The 17,297-nt window shown below is 43.5% G+C and overlaps 2 protein-coding genes across 4 annotated transcripts; one reads left to right on the top strand and one right to left on the bottom strand.

Moving 5' to 3' along the window:
* Window positions 1-784: 784 nt before the first annotated feature.
* Window positions 785-9,853, top strand: fam151b (family with sequence similarity 151 member B). 3 transcript variants are annotated; one of them, XM_066711920.1, is made up of 7 exons: window positions 785-876; window positions 3,004-3,129; window positions 3,901-4,060; window positions 4,650-4,870; window positions 5,119-5,254; window positions 6,451-8,896; window positions 9,540-9,853. In XM_066711920.1, exons 2-6 carry the CDS (start codon window positions 3,009-3,011, stop codon window positions 6,599-6,601), a joined length of 789 nt encoding a protein of 262 aa, XP_066568017.1. In that variant the 5' UTR covers window positions 785-876; window positions 3,004-3,008; the 3' UTR covers window positions 6,602-8,896; window positions 9,540-9,853. The 3 variants fall into 3 exon arrangements, with proteins under 3 accessions (XP_066568017.1, XP_066568016.1, XP_066568015.1); XM_066711919.1 differs by lacking the exon at window positions 785-876 and adding an exon at window positions 1,223-1,278; XM_066711918.1 differs by lacking the exon at window positions 785-876 and adding an exon at window positions 1,286-1,536.
* Window positions 9,854-12,435: 2,582 nt separating this feature from the next.
* ankrd34bb (ankyrin repeat domain 34Bb) lies at window positions 12,436-14,249 on the bottom strand. The gene has a single exon (XM_066711917.1). The coding sequence runs from the start codon at window positions 14,198-14,200 to the stop codon at window positions 12,602-12,604; it is 1,599 nt and encodes a 532-aa protein (XP_066568014.1). The 5' UTR covers window positions 14,201-14,249; the 3' UTR covers window positions 12,436-12,601.
* Window positions 14,250-17,297: the final 3,048 nt, after the last annotated feature.

The following is a 17,297-nucleotide window of genomic DNA, read 5'->3' as shown; positions in this document are numbered from 1 at the left end:
TCTCAACCCTCAATCTGTTATACATTTTAAAAAGTCAAATAAGCAAATTGTTAGTTAAATGAGAGGTTCAATGAACTAATTGAGTGCCCAGCCTAACCAGCAGGGTAGGGGATCCTCCAGGACTAGGGTTGAGAACCACTGACATAGTTGTATTACGTGAAGATTTTAACTAAGAAGGGGCAATCTGGAATTTGAAAATCTGACCAAGCTATGTTTTTTTTTTTTAATTTGGGGTACAGGTGAAGCTAGAAACAGTCTTCCAATTACAAAGTAAATGAGCTTATTGATGCAATAAATTGACATTTGATAATCTAATAATTACATTTTGGTTAGGGTTGGAGTCCATAGTAAACAGACTTTCATTTAAGGGAATTGGTTACTCCATGGTGTTCTGGTAGAGCTGGTTGTTGGTATAAGATGGTAGACAGCACAGTTCTGAGATTCTGAATATGATTTGAGGTGTTAGGTTGATAAATTGTATTGTCTGTATGAGATGAATATTTGTGTTTAAGGCAAGTAGGTAGCCTAATGATGTGACACCAAGGAAACTGCATGGAAATCAATATATTTGGATATATCTTGAAAAACGCATATTAACTGCAACATAACAATGTCATATATACATCAAATTAATACTGTTATGTAACTAATCTGTATGTACACGTTTTTTAAGAATGATTCCCATGTAATTAATTGCACCACGTTATTACCAATTATACAAATGGGAAAAGATCTACTTTGTGTACAGTAATTGGATCACTGAGCCGCTGCACGCAGTCTGGGATATGCGCCCTCTGCAGGTAACCATTTTCTAATCTAGACCCAAGACCGTCGTTTTTCCAAGATATGTTCATACATTTCTCTAGCCAGATGAAGGTAAGTGTTTAAAACAAGAACAACCATTTTCCTATTCATGTTTAAACCGTGTTGCATCGATCACACAACACAACGGGGAAGTGTTACACTAACGTCGGCGGTGCTCTTGTAAAGGTTAATGCCATGATGCCCGATTAGCGTTGCACTACAGCAGTTAACTGAGGGGCGACCAAATACAACATAACCTTCCTACCACTACAAACGAAATTGCCTGTTAAATACCGCCATGTCCCTTTTAAGCTTCTTATTTGATCATTGTTCCTTGTGTGCCGGTATTGGCGCTTCTCACAGCACGCTGTTAATGTCATCCTCAGTAAACACTTCCTGAATCCGTCACACCAGGCCTCGCGAGAGTACAACCAGGAAGTGCGCTCGTCACTCCCGTGCAGTGAAAACGCTCTTGTAAGGAAGCATGCTTGGCTTTTTCCAACTCCCTATATCTCATTTGTGTTTCTAACAAGTTTATTGCCATGTAAACAATCCGACAAACTGGTAAAAGTCGCTTGAGTTATACGCCCGTGTGCTACATGCTAGAAGCGATGCGCGGCTGTCGAAACGGCCGGGCTGTGATGGCGGTGGCTTTCCTGGTGGCTTTACTGGCCGCATGTCGGCTCTGGAGCTGGAGGAGCTCACACGCGTTAACCGTGTCGTCTGTTCCAGGCAAGACCGCTCGGCTTCATTTATATCATGGCTTTTTTTGAACAGTACGGTGTTGTGCCTCAGTTCATGTTCCAGCAACTGTACAACCATGAAGTGGGGATTCTCCAGTTATTTTAATGTGTGGGTACTATATGGTGCACTACAACATTAACTACCACTGGTGACCTCTTTATAACTGAGGGATTGAGTTCTAAGGCCAAATTCTAATTTGGAGACCAAAAAGGAGAAGATTTGGCAATGGAGAATGGCCAAATCCATGGGCCCAGAGGGATATGAAATGACTACCATGAGTCTATTGCTCCGTTTCCCCAGGCGGACGCGTCCGGACGCTTGAACTGCCGTTTCCACTGGTTTAAGCGTTTTATGGCCGGTTAAGTGTCTGCTGCCAGACGACACCCACTGAGGAAATACTGCCTTTCAGAAGAGAGGTGTGCGCTGACTTGTAGACAGACAGGGAAGAGATCAGACACATTGTGCCGTGTGCGATCACGAAGAAATTACAGTTTTATTAGCAGCAACAATGAAATGTTTTACTGCTTACAGTTAATATCCGAGTGCATTAAACACTGATTTCACAGGACCGGTGCAGCGCCTGAAGGATAATAATCGCATCGCAGCAGCCGATGGTATTATATTGTATGACAGCTGGCCGTGTTCAGGCTGTGTGTGTGAATGTGTGCAGGACAATCCAGAGACAGTCAGTGTGAAGACAACACGATTCAGTCAACGTGTCCATTTACAAGATCAGTTAATGAACAGATTAATACAGCAGATCTGGGTTTCCTCTAATAAATGCGTCCATAAACGCCAGGACTGAGACGCGCACTTTAGTTCAATTATAACCGGCTATATTGTATCTGGATGATTAATCGTGAAACGTGTGTATTTAGTTTCGACTGTGACTTGCCCTGGTTAAGGACGTCTGATAAGTACATTATAAATAATACGGCATGAAGTGTCGTTTGCAGGTACAAATCTGTAGTAAGAGTGACAAGTGAAGGGAGTCAAGTTGATGATGTACAATAAATAGCAAATATTGAATTGTATTTTTGCACATGGAAACGTCTTCTTACAGTAGTGTAATGCTTGTCTGAATATAATGTGGTCTATACACGTTTAGCTCTTCCTGATATCTCCAATCATGTAAAGCACAAAGAATAAAACAGCCACAAAAGTGCTCTCCACATCGGCTCTATGGCTCATAGTGTTTTCCGTCGCCGCTCGTCCCGCAGCAGGACGGACTTCACAGCCGCCTGGTTTACACGGCAAGGCCGCTCAAGACAGAGGAGCCGAGGCCTACATCTCCTCAGAAAAAAATTACTTGAAAGGGTGTTCACAATTTTAGTCTGCATCCCTCCCCCTAGTCTGGTTAACAGTTCTATAATCATTCTAAGAACTATTTATTCCCTTATATTCCTGTGCTTTGTGTAAAAATGAACAAATAGCAGTATTTCTGTGTGCTTTCAGGAAGAATGAGTGACCAAACGCTGGACTACTTCCTCAGGAAGGCGCTGATAGAGGACAGAGACGCTGCTGCAATACTGTGGTCCCACGCAGCAAACAGCAGGGCCACAATCACAGAGGCGCTGAAAAGTATGAATGTGAGAGCGAGAGAGAGAGAAAAAGGGTATTCTTTTACAATAATGGTCACCTATGTTTAATAAATGAATGTATGAATCCCACAGGAATAACATATGAATGCCTCATGCATTTTCACCGAGTTCTGATGTGCATTGCATGTATAAGCCCTATACCTAACCTGGACCCTCACCTTATTATACACGTGATGAACTCACATGATGAGCATAAGGTATTCATGTGTTGTTCATCTGGTATTCAGACATACATTTATTAAGGTCTCGTGCCTATTACTGTAAAGTGTGACCAAAAAATGTGTTTCAGAAGGTTAAACATAAGGAAGGTGGATTCCTAAAAGTACATTTGTTTTTCATTCCCCAACCTGACCTGCTCAAGTAAAAGCCATTAATTCAATAAAACTATCTGATCAGTCTTCTTTCATTTAGAATAAAATAGTACAAAAACATAACAAATGAATGCTTTTCTAGTCCAGATGTCTTGAAGGATCTCCGTTAATAAATTAGCATAACTTAAATGGCTTAATAATTTGATGCATAGACGTTTGCACCCTTGTTTAAATAAGTGTTCTCAGTCTGTGGCCCTGGCCTCTTTGGTGATTTTTAATTTTGAGGTTTGGGTTTTTGGAGCAACATTTCAATTCTTTTGGAGGGCTGGGTTAGGGTGATTTGGTTTGCATGACTTGAAATGGGCTCACACTGTTCTTGTTTAGAACCACATGCTGAGCTTGTGTCTAGCCTAGTTGAACCCGGCTTTCTTTAAACCCAGGCCCCGCCCACATGATTGAAGCCGATGTCCTCTTTCGGGGCCACGAGCCCGTGGAGCCAATCATGGCCCACCCTCCGGACACCGACAGTGACATCACACTTCAGGATTGGTTAAAGGAAGTCGTGACATCTGACAAAGGCATCAAGCTGGACTTCAAAAGGTGTGAGATGCCAACTGTTTTATTCAGTATTTGACCTAGTGATTAATTTGTAATTCATTGATTTTTAACTACTGTATTAGATGACATAAATGTAATAACAGGTGTTTACCACAAGAGGGTGCTGCTACATTGCGCGAACATTTTTGTCCAGCCCTTATTCTTTTGATGTGTAATATGTTGAAGTTTAGATGAGTTTGTTCATATAGGTTCAATTAGGCTCACATTCACATACTTTATTTTCACCTTCAAACTCCCTTTCAAACCTTTTGTGCTGAGCCCTGCTTTAATACTTGATTTCAATGTCAGTTTGCCTTTCCCTGATTTTCCCCCTACTTTTTTTATCGATGCCCAATACTAATCTCATCTCACCACTGCATCGCAATGAACACATTTATCATCCTGAGCGCACCACGCTTCCTCTGTCCTGTATATCTTTATATCAGTAGTCCTGTAAATAACCCTTTATGTTCACCAAGCAAATATAAATAAGGTATAAAGCCCCAATATATGGCTTTCCATTGCAGTGCTAGTGCAGTTTGGCTGGGGCCCTGCACTCTGAGGATGAGACTTTTATGCTTCTGTTCCCCAGGCTCCCTGTGGTGGAGCCCTCTATGAAAGTGTTACAGAGCATGCAGGGGCGGATACGAGCTCCTGTCTGGATTAATGCTGACGTCCTGCCCGGTCCCAATGGCACCGATAGTCAGCCAGTGGACCCCCATACATTCCTGGATGTAGTGAGTCCCGGCTTCCCAGGAGCAGTGCTGTCTCTGGGCTGGACGACCGGCTGGAGCGCCCATGTTGATGACCAAGGTGGGTAAACGTTGAGGCCAGAGCTTCTCATTCAAATTTGGAGAAACTAAAGCTGGAGGGGTTGAGTGACAGTCCCCCCAGATCTAGAGATAAAACGGCAAAACAGTTTGGTGCAAATGTACCCATTTACTGAGGCAGTTGAAACATTGCACTGGTCTCTGTGCACCTCTGTCTTTGGCAAAACCGTCGCCAGTTGCTTGAGTAAATCCTTTCCCCAGTGTGAGTGCATGTGCTGTTGTTCCTGTCAGGGTACAGCTGGGAGATGGTGCGGGAGATGGAGGGCATGTGCCGGGGACTGCAGCAGCCCGTGACCTTCCCCGTGAGGGCCGCCCTGCTGCGAAACTCCTTCCCTCAGTTAAAGTGGCTCCTCCAGCAGGCAGAAAGGTAGGTTGCTCTCGGCCACTTGCGGCAACAAAGTACCAGAAGGGGAGAAACGAATCTAAAGTAATGGGGGAAGAGGCAGGGGAATAAAAGAGACATTTATCCTAACCTTCCCCACCACACTCCCTTGGCATAGGGCTGGAGGTGTTTTTGGAGGAATTTGGTTTATTTAGCACATAACTTGTCTAGACAAAAACTAAGAAATGTTCACTATGACATTGTCAGGGCCTGAAGCAAGTAAGAATCAAATCGTAATGGTAGGCAAAGGTTGAAGGTAATATAATCTTCTGCTTTAAGGTCCAGCCAGTGCGCACAGATCACATTCCCAGACAGCAGATTTATGAGTCGCCCCATACGTAGAACATGGATGATTAAGATCTCGGATTTTTCAGCTGTGTCAGACTTGTGAGCATGCTCTCTGTGAACCCTGTGACACAGTCTGAGCAGTGGACATCATGGTTTTGCATTCTGTGAGGAGAGCAGTGAATTACGGGACCGGGAGAACCCAGATCCAGCTTTAACCCCTTTATCAAGGTTGTGCTGATGCCATCAATACACTGCCCATTTAGATGAGCTGTAAATGGATTGGTCTGTCTGTTTCTGATTGTGCAGATAGTGTCTCTCTTTCATTTAATTTCATGTTGAGGGGTAAAATAAATATGGTCTTTTTAGCACCACTCCAAATCTGATCAAATAAACTCTGGAGTGACGCGTGCTCTGTGCCAAGTACGCCGACAGTGATGGAAAAAAATGTGTGTGATTAAATTGTGAAGGTCACGCAGGGTTTAGTTGAGGTAAACAAACTCAGATCTCTGGCCAGGCTGCAGCCGCTGTGCTGTTTGTTGTACACCTGTGGCTTGACAGCAGTGTTCAGAGAAGCCTAATTAAGGCAGGGGCTCAGTTTATTTAGTATCTAGATGGTATCATCTGGGAATCCATATCAAAGCTGTTGCCCATTCAATATTGTCAGTATTTCAAGAGTTTCAAGATTTCAGCTACAAGAATATCTGAAATAGTAATATATCAGTATATCTGCATTATCAATAACAGGCTTCCAAAATCTGTATCATAGCAGTCTTTGAGGGCTTCAGTCTCCAGTTATTCCCGAAGCAAGTGTGGTCAAAAACAAAAGCCTTGAAATCACATTGCCTTTGATGATCCTCTGTAAACATGTGATCCTGTCCCTCTCTATGTCTCAGGTACAGTCTAACAGTTTGGACGGGGAAGAACGATGTGTACGCTGTGGAGGACTTGATACTGTATAGACAGGCCTTCAACAAGAGCAGGATCTACTATGACATTCCGGAGCCCCAGAACACTCTGTTTAAGAATTCCCCCGGCTACTTCTAATCATGGGTTAAAAGCACTAAGGAAAGAACATTTACACTAAAAATGAATGATTTTGCAGCAGTTGGCAAACAATCATTGAATTAAATTGAAGACATTGCAGCATCGATTGCAGTATTCAAGCTGCTGTACTATGATTTCAGTTAACTTCAAAATCAGGGTATTGTGTTCTGAAACGACACTGGTTTATGACTTTTATGGTTTGGAACAATTTTTAATAATGTGTTGTAGCAGTTGCTGGACTTCCCAGCAACCTAGTTTTAAGATCTTTATGTGCACCTGTAGACAGACACACCTGTCAAAGTAACACCTTTCACCTGTGAAAAATCAGGAGGCAGACCTGGGGAGATCTACTAGATTCTAGAATAAGGGAATCCAAGGGAAACACAAGGGAGCTGTCCAATCTCCTGCAGTGCTTTGTGGTGCTGAAATATCCAGCAGGAGCCGCCCACGGCCAACTCCATATCTGAGTGACACTGTTTTGTTTGCTAACATAAATTGGATATTTCCTGTTTGTTTTATGCCCTGGTAGCAGCCATGATCCATGAAATGCCTTTCTGTGGTGAACTTTAATCAGCGTTGATAAATCATTTGAAATCTACCTCTGCAATCCCATTAGGCTTGGGTCCTACAGAGCCTTCTGGTTTCTACCCATTTGTTTTAGATCTGTTAATCTGACTTTCAATTACTTTGGAGCTGACAAGGATCCTCTTTCTTAATTGAAACTAGACGTCTTGTCAGTTGTGGGGAGTGCAATGGTTTAGGCTCAGTGTAGACGGTGAGACTTTTTGCTGATTAGGATTCATGGCTCCAAGGTTGCCTCTTCATTTGATAAAACATTCATTGCTCATCGCTGATGCTATATTAATCAGCACTTTTCATACAACTGCCTAATTATGCTCTTAACACCGCACTTGCCAATATTTGATCTCCACACTGAATGGCTGTGGTTCATTATAAGAGCACAGAATGTGTACATCAAGTACAGAAACAGGCACAGCATGAGCATAAAAACAGTTATAATCTTTACAATCTTGTTGAAGCCCTGAAACACACAGGAAAAAGGTAAACAAGCTTTATTTTTACGTACTGTAACATCAGAATATATACATTATTATTATAATAATGTTGTTGCCACTACTTCTACTATAATAGATGTATTAAACTAAGTTTTCCTTATTTGAAAGCAGAATGTTGAAATGGGTTGTGTTATGGATCGTTAAGGATTGTGTATTTTTTGTCACCAGATTGTGTCACTGTTGCCCACTGCCTCCCGTGGTTGTGTCTGACTGTGATGTTGCTGCCCTGCTCATGGCTGGCCTCCTTATCTGTGCAGCAGGCCGCTTTCAATGTGTATACAGTTGCACCTTGCAACTGGAGCTGGGGGAATTTTCCCATTATTGGCCTGTGCCAGCTCTCAGGCAGACAAAGCCTGCAGGAAGCACTGCAGCAGGACTACGCGTTGCTGGTTCTCATGGTCAGTGTACACAGCAAACCTCTCTGAGCGTAGTGCTATCTACGAGCCGCGCTCACTGACGTCCTGTGTAGGTGGATGACACACATCCGGGCAACTCTTGGGAAGATGCCGTGGCAGTGTGAGAGCTTAGCAAGGTTCTAGATTGGGGGAATGAAAGCCATACAGCCTCTATTGTTTTGGTTCCTGGAAAGACAAAAAGTGTAATTCATTGTGTAAAGTACAGGGTCTCACACAAATTCAGAATTTAAAGTGTTCATTCTATCAGCTTGCCTTTGCTGTGAAGATGAAACCCCCCTCTCTCTCTTTGCTGACCCTCCAGCTGCTCTCTGGTGACGTGACGTGACGTGAGAAAGAGGTCATTTTCCTGCCTGATTTTGTGCAAGTGATGCTCTCTGAAATAAAATGTCTGCCAGTGGGGGAAGGTCTGAATGAGATCTCATCAACGGCTGATTTATCATCATAATATGTCCATTCTTTTTCTGTATTTTGTACAGGTTAACTGTGGGTTAACTCACGTGTGTGTATGCAGCACGTCTATTTAGTTCTTCAGTTACAGAAAAAAATTAAGCTTGGACATCCATTATTTTTATATTGATATCTTACTGAGATGTGCTCTGAATTAGAATATTTGCCATTGTTTCTTGTCTCTTACCAGGGATATGTGCCTGTTCCTGCTGAGTGTGTAGGAACCTGGCCAGAAAAAAAATGTATCCACCAAGGTTTATTCCAGACGGGACACAGGAGAGGAGAGAGACTGCAGGACAGGATTTCTTGCCATAGTGCTTCTTTTATTTCAGGAACAGTTGGTGGTCACATCAGAAGTAAGTTAACAGAAAGGGAACGCATTCACAGGTTCGCTGCACTGCTCTGGAACATTGTATTAAGACAGATTGCACCCGATTGTCTTTTTTCAGGTGTCACGTACAATTACATCAGTATTTGCTTCTGATTAAATAAATAAATACAGACATACATTCATACACAAATAAATATGTTTAAGGGGAAGGTTGAGAGGCAGGTAGTGAGTCAACATATGCAGTCACTGCTATTCAGATTTTCTATTTATGTTAGGTGGGCACTGTTGGGCTTATGAAGTTTGACACAGTAAGGAAAAATGGCCCCCTTTTTGTGCATTTAAAATATATAGGATATATTTCACATTTATTTCAGTCTGTTATTCATACATTTATTTTAAGAGCAAATATATTGTAGAAATTAATCCTACCACATATTTTAAACATATAAAATAAATATATGGATACTATAATACAATATATATATATATATATATATATATATATATATATATAATATATATAATCCCATTTTGACATATGAAAAGTATAGGACACAAATCTCATACATACATTCAAATTATATATTCTGTCTGGGTAGATTGTATGTGGCCATGAAATAATTCCCGTTTAGTACATTGAATTAGATCAATCTATATTTTTTCTTTAGAGATGGAATACTTGTTCCAGGTGAAGAGTGTGCATTGCTGAAGGTCTGAAGGTGTTGAGAATGAATGTTATCCACTTCCACTTCCTGCCTGTGACCTCAGTCCTCTCACCTGACAGACTTTTTCCCTTGTTTTTTTCCATTGCATTTCAAGACTCTTGAGTGACTTACCTGCTCAGTCATGTTTTTTTTTTTTTTTTTTTTTTTTTTTTTTTTTTTTTACAAATCCTTTCAGATTGTTTTACTGGGTCCTTATCATGAATGGTGTTTGCAATTAAAGTGGTCCAGTTTTATAGTACTGTACTGCAGGGAGAACATTTGCTTGATCAGTGTACTATGCTTCCATTGAACCCCACACACAAATGTATAGGAAAGTGTCATAAATCTTACAGAAGCTCACAGTGTTTATAAGGAGGGTACATTGAAAGAAAAAAAGGATACACTGCCACAAGATGACTGCTTTAAAAGTATGTGATGTTTATAACATGTAGGCACTGTTAAAGTCCATGTGTACACAGCTTGAGAAAGCCTTAAATTAACTGAGTTAAATTAATTACAATTTAGTTGATAGGTATGATACACTAAAAATATAGTCTGTACATACAGTGTATTCATCCATGTTGATAATATATATAATAAACATACATACATACATACATTATATACAGTCACCTAAAGGATTATTAGGAACACCATACTAATACTGTGTTTGACCCCCTTTCGCCTTCAGAACTGCCTTAATTCTACGTGGCATTGATTCAACAAGGTGCTGAATGCATTCTTTAGAAATGTTGGCCCATATTGATAGGATAGCATCTTGCAGTTGATGGAGATTTGTGGGATGCACATCCAGGGCACGAAGCTCCCGTTCCACCACATCCCAAAGATGCTCTATTGGGTTGAGATCTGGTGACTGTGGGGGCCAGTTTAGTACAGTGAACTCATTGTCATGTTCAAGAAACCAATTTGAAATGATTGGACCTTTATGACATGGTGCATTATCCTGCTGGAAGTAGCCATCAGAGGATGGGTACATGGTGGTCATAAAGGGATGGACATGGTCAGAAACAATGCTCAGGTAGGCCGTGGCATTTAAACGATGCCCAGTTGGCACTAAGGGGCCTAAAGTGTGCAAAGAAAACATCCCCCACACCATTACACCACCACCACCAGCCTGCACAGTGGTAACAAGGCATGATGGATCCATGTTCTCATTCTGTTTACGCCAAATTCTGACTCTACCATCTGAATGTCTCAACAGAAATCGAGACTCATCAGACCAGGCAACATTTTTCCAGTCTTCAACTGTCCAATTTTGGTGAGCTTGTGCAAATTGTAGCCTCTTTTTCCTATTTGTAGTGGAGATGAGTGGTACCCGGTGGGGTCTTCTGCTGTTGTAGCCCATCCGCCTCAAGGTTGTAGGTGTTGTGGCTTCACAAATGCTTTGCTGCATACCTTGGTTGTAACGTGTGGTTATTTCAGTCAAAGTTGCTCTTCTATCAGCTTGAATCAGTCGGCCCATTCTCCTCTGACCTCTAGCATCAACAGGGCATTTTCTCCCACAGGACTGCCGCATACTGGATGTTTTTCCCTTTTCACACCATTCTTTGTAAACCCTAGAAATGGTTGTGCGTGAAAATCCCAGTAACTGAGCAGATTGTGAAATACTCAGACCGGCCCGTCTGGCACCAACAACCATGCCACGCTCAAAATGGCTTAAATCACCTTTCTTTCCCATTCAGACATTCAGTTTGGAGTTCAGGAGATTGTCTTGACCAGGACCACACCCCTAAATGCATTGAAGCAACTGCCATGTGATTGGTTGGTTAGATAATTGCATTAATGAGAAATTGAACAGGTGTTCCTAATAATCCTTTAGGTGAGTGTATAGTAATGTATATATAATAAATAATACACTTTGCAGGTGTGATATGGAAAAGCTGTAGATCGAAGCAAATGATCAATATAGGCTGATGGTGATGATATATATACACTGATCAGCCATAACATTATGACTACCTGCCTAATATTGTGTAGGTTCCCCTTTTGCCGCCAAAACAGCCCTGACCCGTCGAGGCATGGACTCCACTAGACCTCTGAAGGTGTGCTGTGGTATCTGGCACCAAGACGTTAGCAGCAGATCCTTTAAGTCCTGTAAGTTGCGAGGTGGGGCCTCCATGGATCGGACTTGTTTGTCCAGCACATCCCACAGATGCTCGATTGGATTGAGATCTGGGGAATTTGGAGGCCAAGTCAACACCTTGAACTCATGATTCATCAGACCAGGCCACCTTCTTCCATTGCTCCGTGGTCCAGTTCTGATGCTCACGTGCCCATTGTAGGCGCTTTCGGCAGTGGACAGGGGTCAGCATGGGCACCCTGACTGGTCTGCGGCTACGCAGCCCCATACGCAACAAACTGCGATGCACTGTTTTTTATGACACCTTTCTATTAGAACCAGCATTAACTTTTTAACAGCAATTTGAGCTACAGTAGCTCGTCTGTTGGATCGGACCACACGGGCCAGCTTTCGCTCCCCACGTGCATCAGTGAGCCTTGGCCGCCCATGACCCTGTCGCCGGTTCACCGCTTTTCCTTCCTTGGACCACTTTTGATAGGTACTGACCACTGCAGACCGGGAACACCCCACAAGAGCTGCAGTTGTGGAGATGCTCTGACCCAGTCGTCTAGCCATCACAATTTGGCCCTTGTCAAAGTCGCTCAGATCCTTACGCTTGCCCATTTTTCGTGCTTCTAACACATCAACTTTGAGGACAAAATATTCACTTGCTGTCTAATATATCCCACCCACTGACAGGTGCCATGATAACGAGATTATCAGTGTTATTCACTTCACCTGTCAGTGGTCATAATTTTATGGCTGATATATATATATATATATATATATAAAATCCACATGGATGGATAATTTAGTGACACACATAAAAGTGGTAAGACAATTGGGCAATAATACAGCAGCACACTTTAGTGGTATAGCACACAGATTACCATACAGTACATGCATGTCCTGACGATGTTTCTAAGAAACTTGTATGAAAGTGATATTAATGTCCAAAAATCTGCTCAAAGTTGACCAGCTGCTTGATCTGCTCGGTCTGCATGGAGTGTCGCCGCAGCAGCATCTTCTTTGCTTTGAGATCCTTGGGGAAGGTGGGGGCTGAGGGGATGAGGGGTTTGGGGCCTCCAGAGATGGCGCCGCTGGGCTTGTTGCTATTATTGTTGTTGGCCCCAATGTCTGGGATGGGATGGTGAGGGTTTAGAGGGGGGAGGTATCCTGGACGGGTGTGGGCAATGTGATCCAAGAGCAAGGCTCCCGATCCTCTGCGCTCCAGCATCCCTGTGTTCCTCCGTGCCACGTGAGCCACAGATACGCTCTCCAGAGACTCCCTCGATCCAGACAGTGTGGAGGAGTGCATTGAGATGAGCTTTTTCTTCTCCAAGAGGCCTTTGCTGTCCTCTGTGTGGCTGGTGTACAGGGGCAGCTGGGAGTCTGAGCTGTAGTGGTCCATTCCGATGTTCCTCCTCTGCACAATGTTTCTCAGGCTGGACACAGCCAGGTTCTGGATGGAGTCGGGGTCCTTGTCCACAGGAATGGCACTGCAGTTGCGACTGATGTCTGGGTGCGAGGCAGAGTGGGCCGAGGATATCTCGTCGTAGGACATCTTCCGGGACATGCCCCCACCACAGCCTGGCGCCTGCTCAAAGGACTTGCTCAGGCCTCCAGCATCTTTCACGTCGATGCTCTGGTGGCGGGTGATGCAGGCCTTGGGGAACGGCAGACCGTTGATCTTGAGGGACAGCTCTTCCTCAGGGGTGATATCCGGCAGGTCTTCGTTCAGGGAGGTGGCTTTGTTCTGCTGCAGTAACAGCGAGGGCGGGATCTTCAGCCAGGGCTCAGAGTGCAGCCTTTGCAAGTGCAGCAGTTTGGCCACCCCCCCTCGGGAAGGACTGGGCTTCCTGGTAGGAGAGCCTGGCTGAGAGCTGGTGTTGGAGTGAGAGCCCTGGTCCTTGAAGCTGAAGATGTGCTTCACAGAGTCAGTGGCAGCGGTGGCCACCGGGGATGTTCTGAGTTCGATCTCAGAGGGGGACATGCAGGGCAACCCGGAGTGGCGGTCCTCCAGATCTGTAGGAGGGGGCACATTCAGGTACTGCTTGGTCATCTGCCTCCCTGAGGGCAGCTTGTCTGTGGTGATGATGATGACCTCTTTCCCCCGCGCCTTGCAGGCATCCAGCAGGACCTTCAGCGTCTCCTTGTCATCGGAGTTGACGGCATAGACCAGGGCGGAGCAGCCGGAGTGGTCCTCCAGGCTGGGGTCAGCCCCGCTTTTCAACAGCAGGGATACCACCTCCACCCCAGCCCGCTCTAGACAGGCGTGCATCAGCGCCGTCTTCCCTGACTTGTCCTGGATGTTGGGGTCGGCGTTGTTCTCCAGCAGGTACTTGACCATCTTGGCCTTGCTCACACTCTGCTGGTCTGAGTGCTTGGTCTTGCAGGCGATCATCAGGGGGGTCTCCCCACGGTCGTTGCTCTCGTTGATGTAGGCGCCCCCCTCCAGGAGCAGCCGGGTCAGACGTAGCCTGCTCAAGTAGACGGCCTTCAGCAGGGAGTTACCGTCCGTGCGCACTTCCATCGCATCCTCCATCCTGGGTGTTCGTTCAGCGTCCCTGGAGCTCCATCGGTGCAGCTGAAGCAGGACCTAGGCAAGAACAAGAAGAGAGGAGGCTGTCAGAGCACGTGTGTCGGTCCTGTTATGAACCATGTTTGGAACAAATTGAAGAACTCTGAATAGACAGGCGGAAATGCTCTTAATGTGGGGGCAATATTCACAGAGGCCAAAACATTTTCATTCATTTTGCTTTTCACCTTCTTAAGCTGCAATTTCAGGCTGGCAACTCCTACTCAACAAACAAGGGTACAAAGTCTGGGTTCAACCTGCAAGGCTGTAGGCCTCATCCTGAACTCTGCTGAAGGATTGTGTAGGAGTCTCTAAGCCTAGCTGATTTGAACTGAGCTTTATTATACTGCCCTGCTTTAGTGTCTTCATAACAGCTTTTCTACATTTTTTTTATTTTTACCACACTTGAAGTTATTGCAGAGAAAACAAAGGAGCAAATGTGTTAAAACTGAGTAAAATTTGCTTCATTTGTTTGAAAACATGATCAGAAATGTGGCAAATTGGAGTTGTCATGCGTTCAAGTAGGTGGAAAGACTGTGCACAGCCTCCCAGCTCAGCCTTGCTCCTTCAGCATGATAGAAGGCTTTCAATGTGGAGAGCAATAAACCAAGTCTGATTTGCGACACGAGCTTCAGAGCTGCTCTTCAATAGCCCATTGTCTGCTTCAGCCTTGCTTTTGCACTTTTTAAAATGGCTTTTAATAGTGGTAGAATGTCATGTCTTAGTGCACCAAAACGAGGTATAAATAAATAAATATAGAAAAGAGAAGAACAAAAAAATTGTAAAGCACTGAAAGGGTCAGGGTTAAATGTGACCTCATCGCAGTCTGTCGCATGGATACAATGTGTGTGGGAGTAAGACTGGAGGGATAATGAGTCCTTAAAAAAATGCTGTCATTCAAAGGGCTTTGTTGAAGAAGATTAAAAACTCAAGGTGAGAAACGCAGAGAAAAGGTAGAAAGAGAGAGAGTGGGCCCCTGTATGGAGGAATATGGTGAGACAAAGATGTGGTGCATAATGGAGTGGCTCAGACTGCTCGAATGGCAAATGCAAATAGCAGCACATAGAATGACATACAGTCTTATAATTATAGCTCCAGTTTGTCTAGTTCCTCTAGTTTTTTGGTGAAGTATTGGCTTGTGCTACTGCATGTGGAGTGGTGTTTAATCCACTCCCTTGCGTGGCATCCCTAAATCCAGCCGCAAATTGCGAAAGTGGGAGCTACCGTGGTGTTGGAGAGCTGTAGCACTGCAACTGGTTTAGATTCACATCAACACTGGCTTCATGTCAAATGTGTTCTAATTATACATTGAAAACATAGCATTTTGAAAGTATTAAACCAAAATTATGCTCCTGTCTACAGCCAGAGGATATCATGGCCCTTAAGGAATGGCTTTTGCCTGTGTGTAAGGCTTGTTGATGCCTTTCAAATAAAATAAACTTTTTTAAATGTAATTTTATTTGTACAGTTATTTTTACTGTTTTCATGAAAACAAAACTCACTGCTTACAGTTTGGTAGGCTCTGCAGAAGTCACTAAACCCATGGCTTGTATTTTCAGCTTGTTCAAAGCGTAAGAGACAGTAGCCATGTGTTTTTAGCTCTGTGGCTCGGTTGTTTCCTTTGATGATGTGTGTGACTTGTTTTTTAAACTGTTTTTCTTTATCCTGCCACCTCTGGGGTTGCTATGTATATAGATTGGGGTGTTGTTTATTGATTGGTCGCAAGATGTATTAGTACTAAGTGCTAAGGACAAAACTAGCCCATAGTTAAAGCTGAACCTGATGTTTGTGTTGCCTTGAAGCCATCCGCCCCACTGAACAGTGAAAATTAATCCCTTCCTCAGGTTCCCTTGAAAGGAGATTGAAACACTGCAGAATAACTGCACTTCAGCCACCTACCTTTTGATGAGGTAAGAATGACTAAGCCTGATGTTTTTTGTATGCATGGCAATTATAATAAGTAGTTCATTTATTTTATTTGCCACGTCCTTAAAATGGGCACTTCAGTGAAGTTTTACTCCTTCTTAAATATTAGATATGAATTATTGTCATGTTTTTATGTTGCTGCTTTTCAAAGTAAGGGGGAAATGTTTGTCTCTCCCCCTTTGCATTCTCAAAGAGTTTTAAAAACTTTGAAGTGTTCTGTATGTTGGTGACGTGGAAATTTTCTCAGATGCTGTCGTTGGAGAAATAATTGTGATTTTTGAATGGCTCACAGTGAAGCTTCTCTGCCACTTGGGGCAAAGCCAGATTAGCCAATTTATTTTTCTTTGTCAAACACCCTTTGATTATTTTATTTCCTTCGCACTTTATGAACTGTAGAAAAGAACCTCATCTGACCGTGAAGGTTTTTCATTTATCCAAGGTGATTGAATTGTCTCAGCATTAAATGCACTTATGCAGCGGCCTATTTTATATCGAAGCAGAATAAATACAAGCTTGTTTTCTGGCAAACGATTATCTTCAAACCACACAGCAGTCACGGATAGTTACTGGGAAATAGGGAAGTGCTCCATGGGTCCGCACGGCCATTTTCCCAAACCTATAAGAAAGATGTCCCCTACTTTGCTTCACTCAACTGTAAAGACCAACAATATGTTGGTAATAAATATTTGAAGTTCTTTGGTAGTGTGCCTTGGGATCCTGCCCCAAATCCCCTCCAAAACAAGTCCATTTATTAATCTTTGTGAGGAGCCATTCTCACTTCCATTTCCCAAGAGGACAGTTTGGATTTGCTCAGTACTGGTGGGCTGGGTATCTCTGAACACCTACTGGATTATTGTTATTATCCTGTAAATGTGTTTGGTAATTTTTGGATGCAAAACTAGTGTATCCAGACAGACAGTGACTGGTCCCCAGGGAGAAAGAGGAACAGGGTGTGTTTGGCCTAAGGATTCTTGGCACTGCCCTTTCTGCACTATTACTTGTGATCTCAAACACCTATTCACTTGATTACTCTAAATTTCACTTACAGTAAGATTCAAAATGCTTTTCCCTGTCACAACAGGGGCTTCAGTTATCGTGAATGAATGGGCTGTCCATTCGGTGTACAGTGAGTGGGTGG

Source organism: Amia ocellicauda, chromosome 8 (genome assembly GCF_036373705.1).
Source record: "Amia ocellicauda isolate fAmiCal2 chromosome 8, fAmiCal2.hap1, whole genome shotgun sequence".
NCBI classification, from domain to species: domain Eukaryota; kingdom Metazoa; phylum Chordata; class Actinopteri; order Amiiformes; family Amiidae; genus Amia; species Amia ocellicauda.
This window is presented reverse-complemented; position numbering and strand designations above follow the sequence as displayed.

Coding starts and splice junctions, on each gene's coding strand:
- ankrd34bb (XM_066711917.1), bottom strand. CDS start 14,200: ATGGAGGATGCGATGGAAGTGCGCACGGACGGTAACTCCCTGCTGAAG.
- fam151b (XM_066711918.1), top strand. CDS start 1,404: ATGCTAGAAGCGATGCGCGGCTGTCGAAACGGCCGGGCTGTGATGGCG. Junction 4,871..5,118: donor CGCCCATGTTGATGACCAAG/GTGGGTAAACGT, acceptor TGTTCCTGTCAG/GGTACAGCTGGGAGATGGTG. Junction 5,255..6,450: donor CTCCTCCAGCAGGCAGAAAG/GTAGGTTGCTCT, acceptor TCTATGTCTCAG/GTACAGTCTAACAGTTTGGA.